Source organism: Macrobrachium nipponense, chromosome 43 (genome assembly GCF_015104395.2).
Source record: "Macrobrachium nipponense isolate FS-2020 chromosome 43, ASM1510439v2, whole genome shotgun sequence".
Classification (NCBI taxonomy): Eukaryota; Metazoa; Arthropoda; class Malacostraca; order Decapoda; family Palaemonidae; genus Macrobrachium; species Macrobrachium nipponense.
In genome coordinates this window covers 21711804-21738190 of record NC_061104.1, presented here as the reverse complement: position 1 = coordinate 21738190, position 26387 = coordinate 21711804, and the positions used below count along the sequence as shown (strand labels likewise).

At 38.5% G+C, this 26387-nt stretch overlaps 1 protein-coding gene across 2 annotated transcripts in view; it reads right to left on the bottom strand.

The window, feature by feature from the left end:
* The window catches only part of LOC135213559 (uncharacterized), a 43001-nt gene extending 18289 nt beyond the window's left edge, over positions 1 to 24712 (bottom strand). Inside the window, exon 1 of one of the 2 annotated variants that reach the window (XM_064247527.1) lies at positions 24559 to 24712. In XM_064247527.1, the coding sequence (XP_064103597.1) occupies positions 24559 to 24573 (15 nt within the window). In that variant the 5' untranslated portion in view covers positions 24574 to 24712. Of the gene's footprint in view, positions 1 to 12523; positions 12666 to 24558 lie in introns of those variants that run through there. The other variant, XM_064247526.1, reaches the window with a different exon arrangement.
* Positions 24713 to 26387: the final 1675 nt, after the last annotated feature.

Here is a 26387-nt window from a genome sequence, read left to right as displayed (position 1 = left end):
CTCGTACCCTTATGCCCCGGGGATTCCCCTGCTGCGTCTTGCCCTACGATATCCGGGTGGGAATACCTGTTCTCTGTCGCGATACGTATCTAAAGATGAAACACACCAGGAAAATATCTCGTTGGGGGAATATTCTTTCCCGTTTATAATTTATCTTCTTCATCATTAATATTTAAGAAGATTTTTCCCATTACAGTTCATACAAAATTTCGGACGACCAACAACCATAGCGCGCCTCAGTGGCGTGAAGGGGTTAAAGCTGTGTATTTCTGGTGATAGACGTTCGCTCTCGACGTGGTTCGGAAGTCACGTATAAAGCCGCTGGTCCCGTTGCTGAATAACACTGGTTCCATGCAACGTATAAACACCATATAAAAACAAAACAACCATAGCAGACTCTTGAAACAGGAAAATTAGACCAGAACAAGATCGGATTAGGTTAAAATATCTAACCAGGCAAAATAGACAAATGTACTTAGATAACAAGAGAGTCCGTGAATCACTTATATATTTTATCACCGAACTCTTCCTTGAGCGTTTGCATACTCAAGCTAGTCTTAAGCCCGGACAAAAGAAGAGCGTTTCAGGAACTTGCAACAAACCTTAGAAAACAGGACCCATTCCCACTGGGTCACAATGAGGCCCGGAAGCCAAAAGACTGAGTGAGTTATAGCATCAGAATTCTCGGTAACTTGAAACTTTTGGGTATAGTCAGACACTCGCATGTTGCTAACCGGACGCTTAGTGTCTCAGGCCACACTGACCCCAAGTCAGGTTCTATAAAACAAAAGATTACCTCTGGAGATGTCGTAAGTTAAAATGGCAGTTACGGAGAACCGGTTGACTTTCAACGAGGAAGGAGTGTCTGTCGGGGAACACACGCACACTCATGTCCCCTTTTAGCGGGGCTATGTCGCCAGCAGGTAACAGGACCGGGGCGAACATAGCAATCAGACCTGGCTGAATGGTTGTCATTCATTAGGGTACAAGGTACTGAAGATTTCTTAGAGCGGTTTTCTGTATTATAAAGGCATTGTGTCACGGGTAAATTTACTGTTTTTTTTTGGCATTTCACTGTCTGATTTTTTTTTTTTTGCACCATGTAACCAATACTGGGGCAATATGTAGGCCTATATCTAGGCCTACATGTTTTGCTCGCTAGTCACCACCTTGACGAGCATGCATGACTGCATTTAGGTCACCGATAAAGGCACCAAAATCTTGACTAGTTTGTTTACATTTCGGCAAAAGTCCGTCATAAGACGCACGAGGACAAGATTTAAGATTTCCAACTGTAACTGAAGAAGAAGAAGAAGAAGAATTGACTAATTGTCTTCTGCTAAGGAAACATGCCAGTGACTGACATTTCCATAAGTGGATTTCCTAAAGTAAAAGCCACTGCTGGAAAATGTGCTTTATCTATCTTATTAAGCGGTTTACAAATAATTTAGCAAGCCATGGATCATTCATAGAGCATATAACCCTACCAACTCTACAGGATCTCATAAGTATCCGGAAGTGTATGAAATCTTCCAGGTGTTGAGAAGCTATATGGAAACCATATGGCTGAATTTGTTTGATCAAGTTTTGGCCATTGTTTCGTAGACAATAACAAAATTGAATAAATGGACAGATAAACAAATATGTCAATAATTCAAATTTAGACCCCCCCTCTAAAACTAGGCAACTCTCCTTTGACCCACAGTCCACCTTTCCCAAAATTTCATTAAAATCCCACATGTGACCCTTTGAGAGATATGGAAAAAAAAGACTTGGCAGAGGTAAAAGAAAGGAAGAGAGAGAGAGAGAGAGAGAGAGAGAGAGAGAGAGAGAGAACCGAAGGCTAGAACAGGCTTTTAGAATTGTCAAGATAACGGGTATAAGGAAAAAGGAAAATCATGGAACGAAACCAAGAGTTTCGAAGAGAGAAGCATTTCATAGAATGCAATGAAGAGCCCCGGGTTCGTTGACTTCGAAGACTTCGAATCTACAAAAAAATAAGACTTTTCTCGAATGCGCATCTTCCAAAACACGAAAAAAAGAGGAAAAACTTCCTGTTTTTTTGCCCCATTACCCACAATGGCTCTATTGTTCTCGGGGCTACCAGACGAGAGCCAGTTCTCAAGAACACCGCCCCCCACCCCCAAACCGGAAACCAAACCAAACTGGAGACTCTCTTTGACCATAAAAGGACGAAATACGAGAGGAATGGAAAGATTCTTCCTCTTCCTCCTCCTCCTCTTCCTCCTCCTCCTCTTCTTCCTCCTTCTCCTCTTCCTCCTCCTCCTCTTCTTCCTCCTTCTCATTCTCCTTCTCCTACCTCCTTCCTCCTCCTCCTCCTCCTCCGCTCCTCCTCTCCTATTCCTTCCTCCCTCCTCCTCCTCCTCCTCCTCCTCCTCCTCCTCCTCCTCCTCCTCCTCCTCCTCCAGGGAGGAAAAAACGATGACAACCTCCTCCTTCGTCAGGTTCCGACAGAGAATGACGTCGCCAGATCAGCCACTTATGGTGTGGCGTTAGTTGCAGGTAACCTCATCGTGACGGTCCAGGCATCTCTAATTAAAGACAAAGAATACCCTTCTTTCCATTTTTCTTCTGGGGGGTGAGGATGGGGGAAGGTGAGGGGGGTGAGGGAGGGTTGAGGGTTATAGGGATGTGGGTGGGAAGGGGGTTGGGGGTACAGTCAGGTCAACGTCCACTCCAAGAGGTCAACAGAGACTTTGCAATTGTGGAAGCCACTCCGTAATTATCACATAAAGCGGCCGGGTCATAATTAGATACCCGTATAGTATTAGCAGCAATTCGCCGGTTTTTTTTATTAGATGGCTGATTACAGCAGTTTTCAGAAACGTTGAGCTTTCCCTCGTCAGTCTCAGAAGTAAAAACACTACTACGAAAAATTTTCACTCGTTATAATTCACTTTTAGATTGTTAAATTTTATGCCATAATTATTTTTGTATTTTCAAGATCATTTAATCTATCTTAATAAGGGGCCTTATATCCTCACTGACAGTCCATTAACACAACCTTCTTGCCCTGACCTGTCAAAATTTGGGCAGATATGCCCGTCTCGGCCCCTCCACCATAAAACAAAAATCACTGGAATGGCACCTCAGGTGTATTCCACCTGATTTTATCGAGATTTTGGCGTAAGGTTTTGCTCTTTATCTACTGGGTCTGACGCGATCGTATCAAAGCTGTGGTGAAAATTTCAGTTAATCTATGAATGGAATATTTCGTTACTTTCATAGGATATTCTATGGGAGTTTATGGATATTTGATCGTATAACTGACGGACTATTCTACCAGAATTTTTTGGAGTCTGTGTAGAGACCCTCGTATCTACGGAGGTTGCTAATTTTAAAACTACATAAACTGTACGCAAAGTACCTGGCTACGAGCACTTCTGAAAAGGTATTACAGACGATTGTTGGCTAAGCATAAATTAAAGGACTATAAGACTCTTCCGCCTTCCCTGTCATGTAAAACTTGCCTCAATACTACAGACAAACGTGTCATCAACACATGTTGGCAACTTATCGCATACATATCACACACATGTTTAAAACAAGTCGACGTCAGTAAGTGGAGAACGCTAATCGTATGTAGTACTGGTTAGGACGACCAATAAGTCATTGACTTGTATTCAACTTGTTTGTGATGAGTGAGAGATAAGTTTCCGATTTTGTATATGATAAGTTTTATTGTAATGAGGGCTCATCTTAAGGATAGTTACTTGAGCCTGTTTTGACTTATTTATATACATACATACATATACATATATATATATATATATATATATATATATATATATATATATATATTTTGCTTACAATTTGACAATTTTCGCAACTCGGTGTCTACACAGGTGTATTATTAAAACAGTTATCAATACACACACACACACACACACACACACATATATATATATATATATATATATATATATATATATATATATATATATATATATATATATATATATAATATATATATATATATATATATATATATATATATATATGTGTGTGTGTATTTATGTATATATATATATATATAATATATATATATATATATATATATATATATATATATATATATGTATATATATAATATATTAGTTAATTATTGGAACAAAAACAACAGACTTCTTCACATCAGCTAATACTTTGATTTTGTTCAGCGAAATAGTTAAGGAAACTGTCTCAATACGTTAGAAAAGGCCAAAAACTGAAAATGGCGAAAAACGAAAAATGAAACTTTTTTTTTTTTTTTTTTTTTTTTGTCAACCTGAAAAAATGAAATGAAAAACAAATTTGTGGTGAATAAATGCCATTACTCCAGGTCATTCACCCAAGAGTTTTTGCTCATTTCTTATTTTCCAGGTAACATTCGCGAAAACCAAAACAAAAGCTTCTTCTTCACTGAAATGAATCTCAAGATTCCTGGGCTAATGTTCGCTCCACAGAAAACGTAAATCGACAAAAACTCATTTGGGGTTGAAGTTTGGTCGGTTTACGCAGCGAAAATGCAACGTCTGGGTTGGTTATGGTTGAATTTTGGTTAATATACCGAAAGCTAAACGTAATTCTTATATACCACGTATTTCTAGAAGGCGAAATTCATTTAACTTTTCTTCAGAGAGCGGTTTTCTGTAATTCAAGAGAAGTTAACGTACGAATTTTTTGCTGGTCTAAGGCTATATCCAAGCAGTTATATCTTATGGAACTTTCTAAAAGACGAAACGAGATTTGGAAAAAGTCTTGAAAACGACTACAAACACCGCAAAGAATGGTGGAATCTCATTTTAATTAACTTATATCTGAACTTAGCTGATATAAGCCGTGACTTGCATTAAGACAGACAGACAGTCAGACAAAGGGAGAATGAAAGACGTATTAATTCTGATGATCAGCGGAGCGAATCAAGTAGATGATTAAGCTGTTACAGAGAGAGAGAGAGAGAGAGAGAGAGAGAGAGAGAGAGAGAGAGAGAGAGATCAGTCACGAATAAAACAAGGCAAAGAAAGGGTAAAGCAAGGGAGAATTGCTGAGAAAACAGAAGCAAGGAAGAATTCTCGAGCTAAGCAGTATAGTGGAAGAAATGGTCCATGAATAATCCAATTCGAATGTTATTGAACTCAACAAAGTAATTGCGGGAAAAGGCGGCCTGACGGGTGCTACAAGGGCATCCGGGTGGGGTGGGGACTGTCTCCTTGAGGTACTTCAATCCCCACTTCTTTCATGCATACCATTACCTCACTTTCTGCTTTTTTTTTTTTTTTTTTTCTTTCTTTTTTTTTTTTTTAACTCCCGTCATAAAGCTGAACGCTTGAGAGGCTTACAATAGAACTTAGGAATCTGATGTTGGCGGCTATGGGTCACGATGAGGCTGAAGAAACCAACAGAAACTGACTCACACTACTTTGTCCATCTCTGTCCGTTCACCAACAAGACAACAGCACCTCTTGGGAATGCCAATCAAAGTATAGGTCTAACAAACAGCACCTTCTGGGAATGCCAACCAAAGTGTTGGCCTAACAAACATCATCTCTTGGGAATGCCAATTAAAGTATAGGCCTAACAAACAGCACTCTTGGGAATGCCAACCAAAGTATAGGCCTAAAAAACAGCACCTCTTGGGAATGCCAACCAAAGTATAGGCCTAAAAAACAGCACCTCTTGGTCAATGCCATTCAAAGTAGCCAATAGGCCTAACAAACAGCACCTCTTGGGAATGCCAGCCAAAGTATAGGTCTAAAACAGCACCTCTTAGGAATGTCAGAGCATAGGTTTAGTTAAGCCCAAGAACTGGTAAGTTTGATAGACCAAATGTAAGCATTTAAAACAACGTCTTTTTTTCTCCTGCGTAGCCTTGGCTTTCCCTCCGCAGACTCAAGGAAATTCATGACCACGCCCTTATACCAGCTCGTAAAACAAAATGCAAATTCATGCTTCCCTCTCCTCACCTGAGACTAGGGACGGACGGCGACTGAATCCTAAATTAACGGTTCTACTATTGTATACGTGATGTCTCTACCACTCTTAGTTTATTCTTTAGCTTACTTTCTTAAAGCTCTGTTTGCTGTTATTTCATGTGCCCTTTCTTCGAGTTACTGAGTTATCTGTGTTCTTTAAATGAAAATTTTATCCTTTTCATCAAGGATTAAAAAATTTAGCAATGTATTCCCTCTTATCATTTTTCTTTAGAATGTCGATGTGTGGTTCACTGAAAAGTTACTTTCAGTAAATGGCATCCTTGACTTATTCCATAATTAGAACAATAGGCCTAACAAACAGCACCTCTTGGGAATGCCAGCCAAAGTATAGGTCTAAAACAGCACCTCTTAGGAATGTCAGAGCATAGGTTTAGTTAAGCCCAAGAACTGGTAAGTTTGATAGACCAAATGTAAGCATTTAAAACAACGTCTTTTTTTCTCCTGCGTAGCCTTGGCTTTCCCTCCGCAGACTCAAGGAAATTCATGACCACGCCCTTAGATCCAGCTCGTAAAAATGCAAACATCTTCCCTCTCCTCACCTGAGACTAGGGACGGACGGCGACTGAATCCTAAATTAACGGTTCTACTATTGTATACGTGATGTCTCCACCACTCTTAGTTTATTCTTTAGCTTACTTTCTTAAAGCTCTGTTTGCTGTTATTTGCTGTTATTTCATGTGCCCTTTCTTCGAGTTACTGAGTTATCTGTGTTCTTTAAATGAAAATTTTATCCTTTTCATCAAGGATTAAAAAATTTAGCAATGTATTCCCTCTTATCATTTTTCTTTAGAATGTCGATGTGTGGTTCACTGAAAAGTTACTTTCAGTAAATGGCATCCTTGACTTATCCATAATTAGAATTGCGTTTCGTTTAATTCACAAAACTCGCTGAATAAACCCATAAACTAAAAGGCACAAAATCACTCGTCTTGCCCATCAGTATTTTGAATTAGAAAGATGAAAAGAACGTATAGGACCAGCTGAATATTATTCTAAATTATGCCCAGCGATTTGAAATCCGTTGTACATCGAAATTATCGTTTGTTCTTACAGCTAAATAACTTTTCATGTCCCACTTATTATTATTATTATTATTATTATTATTATTTTAAAGAAATTACTGACGTAGACATTCAGAAAATTTTAACCCTAGATGCAGTACAAAATATAACACGCTTCATAGCTTTCAAGCATTTAGCACCTCTCTCTCTCTCTCTCTCTCTCTCTCTCTCTCTCTCTCTCTCTCTCTCTCTCTCTTTTTAAATGTATGCGTCTGAGTGTACATAAAAACTCAAGTTCATTCCCCACCCAGACAATTCCACTCTTCTAAAAGAAAGAAAACGGAACCTCCCTCCAAATCGCGCCAACTAAAACGTCAAAAGAAGCTGAGGATCCTATAGTAGAAAGCGAGGGATTTCCTAGGACTTCCCAAGCAACGATCCTCAAGCGGATGGCACGTAAAGGTCTCAGGCCCCGAGGGGCCAAGCAGTTCCTGGTCAGGTTCTGCATTTCACATTTTTTTTTTCCTTTCACGTAGTGCTGACCTCCTGGAGGAATGGCGCCATCTGTGAACTCTACGAGGAACTTGGAGGAGACAAGGAACATTGGACTAGTGAGACTATTCGTTGTGATTTTGTTTGTTTGAGTTAATTGTGTATGTGTGTGAGGATTATAGCAAAACAATAATACTTTAGTCTCTCTCTCTCTCTCTCTCCTCTCTCTCTCTCTCTCTAACACACACACAGATTATTGTCAGTGGTATATGCCTACCTTCACTGTATCTCCCTCTCTCGTACATTCAGTGGTTCAAAGAATCAACTGCCCATTTTGACATATATTTTTTCTCTTCCTTTTATGCGAAGTGGATGGGTCTTTGCAGTCAGTCACAATTTGTATGTATATACGCGTATGTTTATAAATACTACACGCACAAAAAGACACTAAACATGATTATGAAGAGACCATAATATCTGAGGCTCTCTGGAGAGAGAGAGAGAGAGAGAGAGAGAGGAGAGAGAGAGAGAGAGAGAGAAGAGAGAGGAAATACTTGTACGAAGTTATCATTCAAAACGGATACACATTAACCTTGTAAGACTAGACTGCTTATAGATATTTAACAGTTAAGAGAATTATCTGCCCGAAACCGTGTCTTTAGCTCTAATGGATAAAAGTCATAGATAGCAATACCAAAACTCTGAAAGTTGCACGAAACTGACGGCTGATTTCGTCGATGGTAAACGTTGCTTAAATCAGGGTGGACTCAGTAGACGAAGGAAACGCCGTCTCTGGGAGTGTCTACTGCATTCTTGCCTAAATGGTGTTGTCAGAACGAGGCATGAAAACAAAAGAAGTTCAGTAACATGAACACTATAGTTCGCTTATCTCTTGGTAGGGTAGAGTATCAGAATCTAAAAGCCAAATAATTCAGAATTTATCAGACAAGAAATTTTCTAAAGCCAAATAGTTCAGAATTTACCAGACAAGAAATTTTCTAGGCTAAAACTGAACTCGATACCCCTTCCCTCTGAAACCTACCCCTTCCACTGAAACCTACCCCTTCACCCTTTTTTCCATATAAGGAACGCCACGGGGCCCTTTCCTCTGAGTGATGGAGATAATCAGAGCCTCTCTGAATGGGGCAGACTTATCACATCTTTCTAAAAACGCAACAACAGTTTAGAAACGGCGCCCCCCTACGGAACGATATTATATATTTTTTTTACCCCTCCCAGTGTCCAGCAGAGTCGTGTGACCTTGGTGCAAGAACTAGTTTGTTTGTGAGGGACTTCGTGGTGGACGGCTAAGAGCAGGACTGGAAGAAGAAGAAGAAGAGGAAGAAGAAGAAGAAGCAGGCGTGTTTTTGGGGGGTGGGGGTGGGGAAGGGTGGGCCAAGGTTACTGTAAAAATCGGTCTGTTTAACGACGGTGATGACCATGGGGGTTTTAGGACGGGGAGGAATGGGATGCTGTCAGATGCTGCTCTAGTTGGGAAAGAATTCATCCCCGGGCGAGAGGGATGGATGGGCTTGGGGGAATAGGGGGGAGGGGGACCCTCATAAATGAGGCACATGGTTTTAAGCATACGTCGAGGTTCACAGAGTACTCTCATAACCGAGATATGTGATAGTTCTCATAGATAATCTCATAATTTGGATGAGAATATCAATGGTAACCGTATTTCACGAATGAGATACGTTCCTTGTCAACACTGGATTTTCATGGAGTACTTTCGTAAACAAGTTATAGATATGGACGGTGACGGAATTCTCATAAATAACCTCGTTACGTGGATGAGAGAGGTCTCGTTCGAACGTCATAACCCCAGAGATATAAATCTGGATGTGAGGAGTATTCTCATGAACGCCACTCATAAAAAAAGGTGGAATAATGTTATGGATAGCAGACCCTTCATGGAGAATCCTCATAAAGGAAAAACAGATATATTAATAATTAATATTCTTCTCATGAAGAATATTGAAATTAACAATTCCCTCATAACGAAAAATAATCCTTCTGACAAAAAGAAGAGAAATTTCCCAAGAAAGAGCCCGTCTAATTAATATTCTTCTAATGAAGAATATTGAAAATAACAATTCCCTCATAACGAAAAATAATTCTTCTTTAAAAAAAAAAAGTGTTAGAAATTTCGTAAGCAAGAGCCCGTGCTGACATAAAACCCGCTTTATGCAATATATAATTTCATTCCCATTTGATCGAAGAAACATTGATTTACTGATGAAATGAGCTGGCGCCGTTATATCTGTCATCGAATTCGAATCAAATAGTTGTCTAGCATATAATTAATCGTCTGGTGATGTCGGATTATTCAGGCCTCCTTGTAACCCATTGCCAATCCCTCAGACTCCCGAGATGCAATTGCGATCTCCAGGTGGTCAGCCATCCAAGTACTGACCAGACCCAACGCTGCTTACCTTACCAGTAGGGGAGCTTGCATGTAAGTTCTTGGTAAGCAAGACTGATCACCAGTCCAAGTCCTGACCTTCAGGAAGTTAAAAAAAAAGTTAAGCATATCTTAGTTTTACCAGACCACTGAGCTGATTAACAGCTCTCCCCGGGCTGGCCCGAAGGATTAGATATTTATACGTGGCTAGGAACCAATTGGTCACCTAGCAACGGGACCTACAGCTTATTGTGGGATCCGAACCACATTATATCGAGAAATGAATTTCTATCACCAGAAAGAAATTTCTATGATTCCCCGTTGGCCGAGCCCTTCAGGAAGTGCCTAACAGTTTTAGTAGCTCACTGTTCCTCAAAATTCAAATAAATCTCTAAATTCTTTTGTACAGGAAGAAGAAAAAACGAATACCAACAGGTGATTACGGCAATAGGCCTACCAGTTTTATGGCTTTATTGAGGCGATGGGAGCCAGATTGGGAGATGCCAGAGATGTGTGATGAAATTTGCCAACACGTTAAGAGCGCTACATTCCTTATAGATTAATCCAGAGAGAGAGAGAGAGAGAGAGAGAGAGAGAGAGAGAGGCGAGAGAGAGAGAGAGAGAGAGAGAGAGAGAGAGAGAGAGAGAGAGAGACGCGGTGGAGGGTGATACGGGTGAACAGTTATAGCTCACTGGTGTAGTAAAATAAATCTTTAGGTTTTAAAGAGAGAGAGAGAGAGAGAGAGAGAGAGAGAGAGAGAGAGAGAGAGAGAGAGAGAGAGAGAGAGAGAGAGACTCTATCTATACGTTTCATAATTCCACCTCTTGAAACCTGACATTTTACCAGACTATATATATCTGGAAACGGATAATATATCTTTACGTAATGATGTTCCCCAACACCCCCCTCCCCCCGCTCCCGTTTCACACCTCTGTGTTTTGGTTGCATCGACGCTTCTTCTTCTTCTTCTTCTTCTTCTTCTTCTTCTTCTTCTTCGACAATTTGCCAAGGACACGAGGCCCTGCAGCATTTAAAGATATGAGTGAGTTTTAAGCGACGAATTGTAATGACAGTTTTCGTAAGTACAAGCGAGAATCAATTGTACCGTTTCAAGCGTTCTAAAAAAAATGAATAAAAATAAAATAAAACAAATCGAACTATCTCTCGGTCCGTCTTCTGATTCTTAACGCCATTTGGACCACAGTTATTAGCAATGCCCTCGAGACCTGTTACCAGAGGGACCCCAACGCCAGACCCTGTCATCTTGACAATTGACGGGTCGTCTCAGATGAGATGGCCTTCCGATGCAGAACGCGAGGGACGTTCATTGTCCGTAAATGCTGTGACGCCTTCCCCGGGCCACGCCCTTCCTCGGCCATCCCTATAGGAGGACATTCATCTTGCTCTCCTTCTACGGATCAAGATTCCTACGGCATTTGATTTATCTTTCTCTCGTGGGAAGACGACGACGTTAATATTTCGTCTCATTCGCTTCCAAAATAGGGTCTTCTCTTCCTTCTTTCGTGGTTCTGTGGGAATCTTTGCTCCTTTAGGGGGTACATAGTTCAGCAACTACCCTCTAGGCTCCTCTTATAACCCTCCTTGTTTGAAGAGGCTAAACTTTAAAGGGTTTTCTCTTCCTGCGCTGTTATTTTCTTGTCTTTTCTAACAAGCCTCTTCTTCGTGGCTATTTTCTTATTCCTATCATTCATTCGGGCCTGGGCTGGAAAGGGGTATTGGGATGTCCGTGCCATTGGCATTTTCATCTAAAACGATACCGATAACCTTCTTCTTTTGAAGTGGCGCGTAGGGGATCACTTAAGCGGTCAGAGCTACTGACATTGTCCGAAGACGGCAAAAAAGAAAAATAAGAACAATTAGACCTTTCTATTTCTTAAAAGGAGGAGTTTATCTGAGAGAGGGAGAGAAAAAAGAACAGAAGTTAAAAGAGAGTTCCAGCACTTCCCTAGATTAAGGTACGAACCAACAGATTAACCCTCGATTTCACAACTTTCTACGTTACCTGTAACTGGAATACCCGGCGCGTTCAACAAAACCGAGAGACGCGTTCATCTGGCGTTTATTTGAGAACGTATAAATTTTTGTCAAGTGCCGTGTGAATGTTTGTGCAGATGAATATACGAAAATGTCACAGGTGTTGTCGCGTGCAATACGCACCGTTTTGTCAAGTTGAATATAATCTTTTCGTTAAGCAGAAATTAAATCTTTTCGTAGTACGGTGTACGTCGTTTTACCACGTTGAGTGATAGTCTTTTTGGTCAAGAGAAAAATAGTAAAGTTTTTCGAATACAGTGCAAAAAGAAATTATCACGTTCAATACCAAATGATTTATAGCCATCTACAGCAGAGTTTATCGCGTACAATGTAAAAGAATTTACAACAATGTACAGACGAGTTTATCTCGTACAGTGCAAAAGAATTTACAGCCATCTACATTAGAATTTATCAAGTTATATGAAAAAGAATTTGCGGTACGACGTTTACGTAAAACAGGTGTCCAACACACGAGGAATTGTCCAAGGAACTCACGACGCTTCTTGGCCAGGGGCAACGCACGATCACATCAACAAAAATAAAACCACACACAAAAGTATGACGGACTCACTCTAACACTCCCAATCATCCCGGACGCTGGAACGAAATAGAAGACGTTCAAGAGCTGCTTCTTCTTCTTCCTCTCCCCACCACGACAACTTCTTTGGCTCGAACGAACTGGCCTTCTTGTCTTTCCCAAGGTCTCTAACTGGGGTACAACACCTCCTCCTACTTTTCTTCGTCTTCTCGTTATTCTTCTTCTTCTTCTTCTTCTTGTTCCTCTAGAGCCTAGAGTCTCTCTCTCTCTCTCTCTCTAATCATTGTTACAAATATCTCTCGAATTAATGTTATGGTTATACACACTATAGATCATACTCTCTCTCTCTCTCACTTATGTCATAAATCCCTCTCGAGTTCATGTCACTGGTACAATCAGGCTCGTGGCAGCAATGGCCGAAGCAGGAGTTAACATCAAGCAAAGAGGATCTGACCTTGAAATCTGAGAAACAGGCTGGCAATAAGCAATACCATGGTTTATCGTGTTTCCTTAGGTGCATGGTTTATTTGCTGGTGTATTCTGGTATATTTGTGGTTTAACTATCGCGTTTCTTAGCAAAGTGTAGATGTTCTTATTTTTGTTATTGGCCTTATGCCAGACCAAAGATTTCCCACTGAACCGACGCAATATCTTATTTATCTTATTATATGATTTAAACACACCTGAGCCTGTCTCTAAGCGTCTTCTCTGTTGTCATTCTATCCTCTGAATACAGAGGCCGATGGGGTAGGCATCCTAGTATCCTTATCTAGCCCAGGCCAGGAGACAACAAGACAAAAATGGGGAGGGGAAAAGAGTGGGTTATAATCCTTAAGAAAAAAAAAAGTCTTTATAATTTCGTATGACATTAGCTCCCTCAAACGCCACGTTGATTAGCCGTTGTCAATGTGACGCCAGATCGTAACCAATCCATCAATTATCCAAAGGCTCCATTCTTCTTCTCTCTTAACCACCACAAATTGACTCGAGGTATCCGAGCTGAAACCCGATAGCAGATACCAGAAACCAAACAGGTTTCTATTATGGGTGAAGGTGTAAAAGAGACGCTTGCGTCAATGCGTCTTTTCAATTCATGCAATTGATATATATGTATGTATGTATGTAGGTTTGTATGTATATATATATAATATATTATATATATTATCCTCGTCAAGACGTTGCGGTCGTTTAGTTGTATATGTTCGTTTGCCAGTGCTTGTCGGTGAGGAAGATATCGCAAACGAATTGGTTATGCATTTTGTTGGGATTTGTGAGTGGGGTGTGGGAAGATCGGGTAGGGGTGGGGTCGGGAGAAAGGGATGGGGTGGGGTGGTGGGGGTTGTTGGGGGTGGGGTGGGTTAGGGGGTATTTCATGCGGCAAGGAAGAGCTAGTTAGGTTTAAATTTGAATGTGGTTGCAGAGGTGGAAAAAAGATTCATTTATTTATTTATTCATTTATATTCATTGATTTTTTAACGTCCTTTTACGTGTAATAATTTCCAAAAACCGTTTCATTCCGATGGGTTAAAAGCAATCGCCAGTCCTTAACGACATTTTTACGTCTAGAAAAGGGAATTCTCTACCTTCCCCTGCATTTCTTGACTCCTTTAAAATCACTTCTCTTTAAAAGGCGTATCTAAGTTCTACCCTTTCGAAACCTAGCTTTGGAGTTTTCCCTTCTCCAGTTTTCCCTGACTCTTTCCTTTCTGATGAATTGTGTTTTTTTTTACTTTCCTTACTTTTCTTGTTACAGCCTGAGCTAAGCTAATTAAGGAAATCGGTAAGACGTTCCGTCGGCCTCCAGAGTAAAAAAGAAAATAAATACAGGTAATAATATAACCGAATAAATAAAGTTACACTCATTTAAGTCATTTGTATAATTATTTACTTACTTGTCATGAGCCACTTTCGTCGACCCATAACAAACTCCATGTCTGGTCCAACCAGCCACGGGTGACAATGAGACCCAAAATGCCAGTGGAGTAAGTGGTTATACAAATAATTCTGTTACTCATTATGCAAATGCAGATTGTGCCAGGCGCCCACAATGATGACTCGGCCATTGTCAACCTTGAAATGAGAGAGAGAGAGAGAGAGAGAGAGAGAGACTAGTATTCGTGAATCCGGCAACACTGATAACAAGCAGAGAATCTGGTGGGTGTCCGTACCCAAACTAAAACCTGTTTTTAAAGATGGTTCCTTATTTTTTTTGTTAATAAGGTGAAACATATAGAATTCTAGGTTTCATATCAGTAACACAATAATTTTGATGAAAGGGATAACTAATGTATTTCCAGGGTAGGACAATGACCTTTCCACTAAACGGACTTTACTTGACCTAACATAGGCAATCAGCCGTCAGAACGGCAATTGTTTAAGTCACACGAATATGACATGACCAAGCCATTAACTCTCTCTTATCATACCACACTTAGAAATATGACCTCTTGCTGGCACAAGGCACGCTTTATCTAAATGTACCAACCAACTAGGACTTGAAAGCCGGAGACTGTATCTCATCCCAATATATACAAGCAAATTTTCGGTCCAGTGGGAAACGTGAAAAACTTAATATCTGCATGGCCTGATAATGATCTTTATTGTTAGACAACAAAAAAGAAGGTATCTGCGGCTACTGAAAATAGAGACTTAGTAATTTTCAGAATAAAAAACTTTTGATGACCTCCAGGACAATAAGGTCTTCAGCATCCTCCAAAAATAAAAGCCTAGATTGGCCACCGAAGGAAAAACTTACGATGACTCCATAACTTGGGCTTAACTTTAGCCATAGCAATAACAGTTTCTTTTAAATCAAACGTCATCACAATCAAACGTCATCACAAGTCACTAAAATAAGGAGGACCGTAGTGTCAACATAAACAAGATGGTTCCTAGTGTAAACATAAACAAGATGGTTCCTAGTGTCAACATAAACAAGATGGCTCTTGGCGCCAATATAAACAAGAAAGTTCTTAGCGTTAACATAAACGAGATGGCTCTAGTGTCAACATAAACATGACATCTCTTAATCAACATAAACAAGAAAACTCTTAGAGTCAACATAGCCAAGATGGCTCTTAGTGTCAACATAAACGAGATGGCTCTTAACGTCAACATAGCCACGAAATCTCTTAGTGTCAACATAAACAAGAAAACTCTTAGTGTCAACATAGACAAGATGGCTCTCAGTGTCAACATAAACAAGAAAACTCCTCGTGTCAACATAAACAAGAAAGTTCTTAGCGTTAACATAAACGAGATGGCTCTAGTGTCAACATAAACAAGAAAACTCTTAGCGTCAACATAGACAAGATGGCTCTTAGTGTCAACATAAACAAGAAAACTCTTAGTGTCACCATAAACATGAAAACTTTTTATTGCCTCTAAAACCGTCATAATAGCTACCAAAGGAAAGGACTTCAATGTTGTCCTACCTTTACATAAATGGTTAAGTGGGTATTGGGGGGAGGGAGAGGTAAGCAAAGGGTGGGAGGGAGAACGAAACTAATCTCGAAAGAGACTTACATCAAGGGAATAACAAAACAATAAAAAGATTCCAGAGCTACGTAGCAGAGGCGACGAAATATCCAAAAAAATCCGGGGCATTTAACAAAAAGGACAAGAAAATAAAATTCTAAGTGTTCTTGTTAATAAGCAGATGGCAACAAATTAAAATAAACTAACAAAAAAATTCTCTTAAAAAATCTCTTTGGTTAATTCGTTCACTGGCAAGTAAGACAAGTCACTGAGAAAGGTGAACCAACCCGAAAGGAAGAAGAGGAAGAAGAAGAAGAAGAAGAGAGAGAGAGAGAGAGAGAGAGAGAGAGAGAGAGAGAGAGAGAGAGAGAGAGAAGTAGAGTGATAGTGTCAAAGGCCTTCTGTTCTCAGGTAAAGGTAAGGACTTAATAGCAGTGCGCGTTTGTTTGTTTGTGGATTCGTTGATGTTTAATACTTTTATATTTTCACTGGCATTTTATTGGATTTATTTTTCGCACTATTTTACTCTCTTTCGCATTAAATGATTTTATTGTTTCTCTCTGCTTTTCCGCTCGTTATTAGGCGTGAGCGATGTGTTCTGTGGTTACTTGACGAATTATAGTTTTTCATAGATGGTTACGTCATGCAAGCACATTTTGAACAATAATAATTATAACAATAATAAACATAGGGTATTATTACATCCCGTGACAAAATCGTAATAATAATAATAAATAATAATAATTCATTTTGCTTCGTCATTTTTAGTAATAATAATGATAATAATAATTCATTTTGCTTCGTCATTTTCATACTAAGTCGTGCAATGGCGGTTTCTTTAATATATAGCTAAAGGCGTAATGTGATCAACAGGCTGGACTATCCACTCCAGGCCATCGGACCGTATCTGCGGAGTCACCTCAGTTTTGACATGATGCCAGTTCAAGGCTAACCGATAAAACAACGCCAAGGTACTGTTAATGACCACTGCCTCCATGCAGAGCCGGTGAAGGCTAAATGCGTTCGTGAATCGCAATAACACTTTCTCGGTACTTTAAAGCAAAACTTCATGAAGGTTTTGCACTAAGCAAGTCAATAGCCAGGACAAAAACTTGAAAGAAACCCGAGACACTGAACCAGGAAATCGATTAAATTGACGCACACGAGAGTAACATTGGTAATGACACTAGAAGTACGGATAAATCAAGTCCCTGCGCATGCGTGACTCGATCAATTCCTTTCTCTCGTCCGCAATCATCCATTGTGGTAAAGGGTAGCCAGATGGTAGGGACCAATGGTGGGCTGGGCTGTTGTGTTGTTGGGGGGGGGGGGGGGAGTTATAGGAAGGGTTACCAGGGAGTGAGAACTTGGGAAGGGAAGTACGTGCCTCGTAGTAGGAGGAGGAGGGGGAGGAGGAGTAGGGTTAGGAGTTGGAGGAATAGCAAGAGTAGGAGGTCATTGATCTTTCTCGGACGCGCTCCCTGGGACTAAAAGGCGCCAATCACAGGACTCTCAGAAGTGTTGTTTAATTTGGGGCTTTGTTTGTTTTGTTAAAACAGTCCAATTTTCATCTGAATTATTTATATCTCGTTTCTTGGTTTGTTCTGAAGGTCAGTTAACGGTTGGGCTTTCGATTGTATATATAATATAATAGATATATATATATATATTATATATATATATTATATATAAATGTATATATATATATGTGTGTGTGTGTGTGTGTGTGTGTGTGTATAAATGATACATATATACATACATACTATATATACATATATTATATATAGGATATATAAACTATATATATATTATATTGTAATATAAATAAATAAATGAATATATATATATATATATATATATATATATATATATATATATATATATATATATATATATATACTTTAATGAACTCGACAACGTCATCCTTTACGAATGCCGTCGACAAATAAATATTTATAACAGAAATCCCATAATGAATTTTAACAAAATCCTCAATTCTTTCAAAGCGAATTTAACAGATAATACAACACACGAACAATTTTAATCACTAAGCAGTGCGCGGTGTGTTAATCCCCACGAGAATATTTAGGATACCCCAAATTTGACATCTGGACGCGGGTAGAACAATCGTACTGAATGACATTTGGCGAGAGAGGGTATTTCCGTAATACCAACGCACTGATTATGAATGATAGTCATGTTATTTACGTCATTACCCTAAAGAGCAATGCCCTAGTCATTGATTGAATGAGTAATAATATCATTACCGAGAGGAGTAATATCGTTATCTATGGTTAATAGAGTAGTATTATCTCTATGAGAGTAATGGAAATTAACAGTAGTGGTGACGGAAGATAAAAACAAATTATCTTATGCAGGTGAATTAAGAAAAACTTACACTTACGTTACTATTATTATTATCATTACTAGCAAATATACGTATACAGAAATTATGTATGATAAATTCGTAAAGCAACTAAGTCTACGGTCGTAACCAGCCCGTTCACGGGCAGAACCAGCTCCGTTTCAAGGAATCCCTTCTCACCCCCACCCCTTTCGGAGGGTGGGGGGAGGTAGGATGAAACCCCATTATAAACCATCTTGGGGGTCCCCACTGTAACCCTGCCAAGTTTCATGCCCATCGGACCAGCAGTTTGGCCGTGATTGAATGACACAACGACCATATAGTAAGATTATTTTCCAGTTGCATACGGATTTGCTCTCTCACCCTGATCTCTCTCTTTCTCTCTCCGTCTCTCTCTCTCTCTCTCTCTCTCTCTCTTAACGTAAATGTATTACAAAGGCAAGTCATTACGAAAAAGGTGGATGCCTTTGGGGTACGTGAGAAATTGCCATCTGCGTGCCCTGGCGACGGAGGGAAGCCTAACCTTGATTATGGTATTTCTCAGAGCTCAGTTCACTTTTCAGAAGACCCTTCATTGATTTATCGAATTATGGAGCTAGCACCACTGATCAAATTTAATCTTTTATTTATTTATTTATAGCAAAGGCTAATGAGACGGTCAAACTAATGTCCAGATCTTGCCCAAATTTGAGTGAACAAATTAAGAAATAAAATTAAGTCTTACTGATCTCACCTGAGTTTGTGTGAGAAAAGGACGCCCGTCGGGTTTATACGGAGCCGCCTGAGGGATGAATTAAAAAAAAAAAAGCCACATTAACATAAAAAAAAATTGATGAAGGGAAGTCCATTAACACTTTCTGATGTGAACCATCATTTATTCTTTGAGCGAGATTCCTTCACCAGTAGTTGAGAGAGAGAGAGAGAGAGAGAGAGAGAGAGAGAGAGAGTGTAGTGGTAGTAGTAGTAGTAGTAGCAGTAGTAGCAGTAGCAGTAGCAGTAGCAGCATCAGCAGTAGTAGTAGTAGTAATAGTAGCATGATACCTCTCATTCTACTACTACAACGAAGAAGCAATATGGCTGCATGCATACCTCAACCTACCTTGCATTTAAAGGATATTTCCTCTCTCTCTCTCTCTCTCTCTCTCTCTCTCTCTCTCTCTCACATCATCATCATCATAGTTAATACTCAGGCAAGCTAAACTCCACCACTTCCTTTAACTTGCAAAGGTCAAAATCCCCAGACGTTATTGACGAATTTACAGTTGAGTATTTCAGACGAGCAGCGTGAGGAAAACACTTCCTTTACCGTACTAATGGTGACATTATGAAGGGAGGGATATTACGAAAATTACACCTATTAAGATTTGTACTTCTGTTACCTCTCGCTCCGTATGTATGACTAAGTGATATCCGGAGTAAGTCGCGTTAGTTTGTTTGTATGTTTAACGTATGTTTATACGTGAAATATAGTTTTTTTTAAAAGGTTTAAATGAAATATGGGGATATGCATCCTAATGTCCTAATACAGCCCAGGTCCGAATGAAACAAGGAGTAGGGGGATGGATGGAAACTAGTGTTTTATAACCAAAAGACATTAGAGTACATAATAAGGAAGAGAATCCAAAGTGGGTCTACTTAAAGGGAAAATCTTTCATTTCTTCGTTCCGCACGCACTAAAATCGCATTATTGCGTTCTGCTTGATCTGTGTAAGATAAAGAAACACGAAGTGATGGCGTTTCTGTGCCTACTTTTTCTTTTACTTGGTATCAAATTTAATATATCTTTGTTTAAAAAATCTGTTTGAGCAGAACTCTCTTCAGCCTAAAATCGATTGTCTAATTGATAAATCATCGACTTAAAAGTAAATATCAGATATTTTGTGTTGATTATTTTCATTTACTATTTGTTTAATTTCATCAGTATGTTACTGCACCTTTTTCTCTATGGTATTAATTTTTGTATATAACTGTATAATTTGAACAGCAATAATAATAATAATAATAATAATAATAATAATAATAATAATAATAATAATAATAATATCACGGGGAATACAATCCATTTCATTATCGAAAGAAAATCCCCCAAAGTTTATTCACACACACACAAAAGAAAAAAAATACAAGAGTATTTTTTTCCAGGGTCGTCCGTTATGAAAAAAAAAAAAAAAAAAAAAAATAGTTGACGAAGATAAACGACTAAAAAAAATCTTAACGTAAGGAGAAATTATAAGTTTTGTCTCCCTGGCTTATCCTATCTTTAGCCAGCTGACGATGACACACCCCGCACACTAAATAGGCAACGCCAAAACCGGCAAGAGTGCCAATCTTTCCGCCATGTTTGATCAAGATAACTGAGAGAGGTGTTTGACTCATCTGTCGTCCTTAGGTCACAACGGGCCCAGTCCATCTATGTCTAGGTCAGTATTTAGTCGGGGTCAAACGAGGTTGAAGGAAAATTCAACGGAGACGGAGACTTGGTAACAGTGATCCGTGTAAGTGACTTGATTCCAAAATATTTACTGTTCAATCACAGTCATTTTTTTCCTTCTTATTTCTGCTTTTGCGTGGATAGCAAAAAACTCTTGGTATAGCATAACTATGGCCTTCTGTCATGTCTCTACGAAATCACTATATATATAATTATAATTATATATATATATATATATATAATATATATATATCATATATATATATAGATATTATATATATATATCTATATATATATATATATATATATAATATATAGTTTATATTAACATTCACATACATATATGTAAATACATAAAATAAATTGTAACTGACGATTAAAAGAGAGATTCAAGTTTCTTATGTTCATTATGCAACCTCAAACTAAGGATTACTTAAATACTCATTGTCTAACGCTACTCTATGACCCCAAGGGGGATAAATTTATGCCAAACAAGTGTAATAAATGAAATTTATGTACTTCGTGTAAAATGCAAACCGCTTATGGGAGAGCTTTGTCTTTCAGGCAGAATCTGATTAAAAATGTTTTGCGTTCGTTTCAGCCTTTGCTGAAACAACAACAACATTTGTTGAATTAATCATTACCTTTGCTAAAGAAAGAATGAAATTAGTAGTAAAAACAGTAAAAGTAGAAATTTCTTGAACTACTTTCAATTTCATGTGATAAAGTGTTGATCATAAGAAGGTTTTAAGGATTATTCACGTACCGCCTTCCAAAATCAGGCATTACACAGCCGTAAATCCCTGGAAATTATATGCCTTAAGAACAGAATGAATAAAGACTAGATTGCCATCTAAGGAGAATCTACGGATCAAGGGTCTAAAATGCGCCATGAACATACCGATAAAGCGAACACGGGGCAGAGTTAAATATACCCAAGGACCTTGAATATACCTATAGCCACGAATGTGTCGGAGTTTGCCCTGAAACAGTTTCTTATCTTGTACCTCGTTTCAGTTGAGTGGTAGCGTACAGAGTCCACGCCAGGCCAATTGTAATCCTGTAACACCTTACCACAACTGAGGTATTCCTTAAGGAAATGTCTCATGCTGGTATAAGGCGTGTCTAGTCTAAAGCTAGCTAACTCCTTTGCGCCTCATTGACAAAGCGCACGTAAATGGGGTGTCACTGGTACTACACCTATTTTCTGTGGCAACTTTTATAAAGCACCTCACTGCCAGTCTCTGCACCAAACAGTCAACATTTGTGACAGGATGGAAGCCATATTAAACAGTGTTAAAAGAACACGCTAGATTTTTCCCACCAATACTGGTTACTCAAGAAAAGTCTGGCAACAAGATGAGAAAATCTCTTGAAAACGTGTTCGAGGGACCCCTTCACACAGAAACCTTCTGGAGAACCTCGTCATAAAATACACCAAATAAGGTTTTCGTGAGACACATAGAAAATGTCGTTAAAGCTTGCTGGTAAGAAACTTCCCTAAAAAAGAAATTAGTTTATAAATCTGCAAATATGTTCGTGAAACGCCAACTGGAATCCAGTTCATGCGGCTGAAACCTTTCAGAAAAATTCTAGAAAACATACTGGTAAGATACTTCCCTAAAAAATGAACGTAGTCCATAAATCTGGAACAGTGTTTGTGCAACACCAACTGGAATCTAGTTCATGCTGCTTAAGCCTTCTAGAAAAACTCTAGAAAACTTGCTGGTGAGACACTTCCATAAAAATGATACTAGTCCATAAGTCTAGAACCTTCTAGAGAACGTAGAAGCTCCTTTAAACTACAGACTTTGTAAACCGCACTTATCTGCATACCGTCCAGACCGCAATGAGGATTTAACCATCCGGAACCTGGAATTCGTCAATTTCCAGAACAATGATGGACAAACCTACTCTCTTGGTTCTTCATTGATATTCCTGTCATTTTTCTCACTCCCGAGGGGGAGGGACTTTTAAGGGAGCGTATCTCCATAACCTTACACCTCGGGTTAGACTATATAATGTGTATGGTAATTCTGGGTGTGGAAAATTGGTCGGGTTTAGCTTCTGATGTGCAAGGCAAACTGTAATACTGCTAAAACAGCGGCAGCAGGAACTATGGCAGCAGTGGTTACACATATCAGATATATAAATCAAATTTCGGTTGTATTTAAAAACACACACGCACACACACAAATATTTAAAAAACTTACTTAGATGATCATAATAATCATAATAATTGTAAGCCATTAAAAACTAAATTGTAAAATAACAAGAAGACCCAGTTATAATTTAGATTTTTCATTGAATTCACTTCCATATTATTATTATTAAATGGTTTATTCTAATACTCAAGTGGAGAGAAACATCACTGAGTAGGTTTATAAAAGGAAGCTTCTGTAGAATTATTATTATTATTATTATTATTATTATTATTATTAGGTTTCACGAGGGGAACTGTGGGTACGAATCCATATTTTTTCATGATACAAAACATGGAAATCAGTATGCTTTACGTTACATAAAATTTAGGTCACAAAATTTTACGTAGCGACCAGAAATGATAAAAAAAAAAAACTTGGCGGATCGGAGCTACGAAATATCAGTAAAATATCAAAGAAAAAAGTTCACTGCATTTTATGTTGTCAAATACATCATAATCCTGAGGTAAGTAAAATTAACTAAAACTTAAAATACTGATTATAATATTCAGTTAAGAAATACTCTTACTTCCTTTGATTAGAAAGACGAAAAGGAAATATTTCTGATTTAATATCCTTCTTAATATTTGGCATTAAATTAAATGTTTAATGAATGATTTATTTACGAGGTATGCACTTGAAGCAAGATTTAGTCTTCAATAATCGTCCACTAGGATTAGACACTTTTACTCATTCATCATAATTAATTTCCAGTTTTCAGTTATTTATGAAAATGTCAACTAAACTTCAGCAGGAGCAATTTTCATTTTTCATTAGCAATTAACAGTACGCTATGTACACGGTAGTCACGTCTTGGTTCTAGTTATCCGTTAGAGTAATTGCTATTTAAATTTCCATCATGAACAAGCTCCAGGTTCCAGTTTCCAGGCATTTCAACATCCACTGTGTACAGCGCCCAGATTCTAATTACCAACAGAGGCCATTGATAAGAAAGAGACAATTGGAATAGCTTCTTACATCAAACCATTTCATTAGTAGTCGATGCACGTAATGCAAAAAAGAAAAGAAAAGAAAAAAAAACAAACAAAAACAAAAAGTACGAAAGCCAGAAAGCGTCGCGTGAGAATTGCAAGTGCTTGCGTCTTGAAATTTCATGCCCAAATATGGTTACCGAAAAGCACTGATATATTTGCGACTTTTGTCTGTCTGAGGTTCTTGTCGATACGTATTCAATGACAGAGAAGGGAAACAACAAGGAATTGTGCATCGCAGAATGCTGCATATTAATGATATTTGCGAGTGATTTATGTAAGCCAACATAATAGACGAAACACAATTAATTGCACCTTGTGTTACTCAAAGAATAACGTCAGATCTCACCACTTTGCGTCTTGTAAAACATCATATCACATCATTTACATCGGCGAATCCTCGTTCATCTTCCTATCTAAACACATAACCTTCCACAACCACAATAAAACACAACCTAACCGAAACGATAAAAGTTTTCGCACTACATACCGCGAAGGTTGTTGTTAGGGGTAGGGGGAGGGGGGTCCATAATTCAAAATGTACTTCACACCTGGAATAACACAAAAATAACAACAACAACTTCACCGAAGAGGAGACTCACCCAGACCCGACACATCTCGTAACCTTGAGCAGACTGGGAGCAGAGGCCCTGGCCTTCGTTGGACAACCTCGTGTAGCGGATTAGTCAAGCGAGGTTTCGTATGTGTGTAAGAATGCGTCTTCGCCTGCCTGAGCCTTATGCATCAGTTTGCCTCTTGGCCTCCGTTTCTTCTTCGGGCGGCGTGTCCTGCCTGGATCGAACGATTATTGCTCCTGGAAAAAAAAAATGCTTCTGGAACGGGATCCTCTTGGTCTTATGCAATCGGGGCGAATGTCTTGTCAGAAAGTTTGCGTGAAATCCCGCACAATAAGATGGTCCATATTTTTTTACTGAAATAATTTTTGGAGACGTTTTAATTTTCTTTATTTTCTTTCCACATGCAATGCAGAATAGTTTTATTACAATCTTTACCCTAATAGGGACAATTCAAAATGATCTTGGGTAAAAACTCTTGAAACCATCATGGCTTCCGAATGCATAAATGAGAATTCCTTGCAATTGAAAAAATAAGTTACTAAATATTAATAACTTGAATTCCGTAATAAACATGATTTAAATGAATTCTTAGCGTAACGTATTACCGTTAAATACACGCGATAGAGTTTAACGTAATCATGATACAATTACGTTAAACGGTTTCTCGTCCAGAAGGAAGTACTTCTGCAATCCTAGATGCAAGCAGGGTTGAGGACACATGTTACGTAAACACTTCATACGAACTTTCCGTAATGGTACGCACGTAGCCTTTGAAGTGTGGTAATAAATACGGGAAAACAGATTCAGTAGCTGATTCGTCAATCTCTTTCGTGATCATCACGAAACAATGAATCTTGAGATACGTGGCTGGACATGCTAACTGGTTCTTGCGAAAAGACAATAGCACTCGGAGATTGCGAGGTCGGTATGGCAATCAAAAGACAGGGTACGAATCGAAGAAAATAATAAGTAAAAAAAATGAAAAAAAATAGAGAGAGAGAGAGAGAGAGAGAGAGAGAGAGAGAGAGAGAGAGAGAGAGAGAGAGAGAGAGAATAGACTCATATTCCATTATGTAACGTTATGCAACATTATGTGTGTTATATAAAACTGATAAAACTGCTCTAGTCATCCAGTCTTTGGACATGTAAATGATTGGTTTTAATATATTTGTCAACTCGTTTCCGTGAAATTTTTCTCTCATAAGATTTGCCAAAATGAATAAGTTACTCCTTTTTGCTTTTTACTCCTTTACAATCACAAGATAAAACTAATTTGTTATTTGTTCGGTGTTTCATCTTTATTCACAATGATTTTATCATTCAAATTGGAAACGAAAATATAGTTCAGCAGAACTAAGGCTTAGATCCATCTGTCTACAATTAGAATTAGGTTAGAATGAGCGTTAATCGTATGCACGACAAACTGAATTAGGTACTAGAAGAGAATCTCTCTCTCTCTCTCTGTATTATGTAACTATAACTTTCACTTGTTCCCCACCAAATTTAAGTTTCGCGATGTAAGGGATTTCAACGCAACAGTAAGAAAGTATCTCGGGTGATTTCCATGAAAACGTTTCTCCCCACATATTTGCAATAACGAATAAGTTATTCCTTTTTGTTTTTGATGCTCTACAATCACAGGATAAAAACTAATTTGTTATTCGTTCGTTGTTTCATCTTTATTCACAATAATTCTATAATTCAAATTGTAAATAGAAATATAGTTCTGAAGAACTAAGAATTAAATCAAGCTATTTTCAATTAGAGAAAGGTTTAAATTGTCATCAATTGTTAGTACGACAAACTGAACCTGTCAATAGTAAAGAATCACTTCTTTCTCTCTCTCTCTCTCT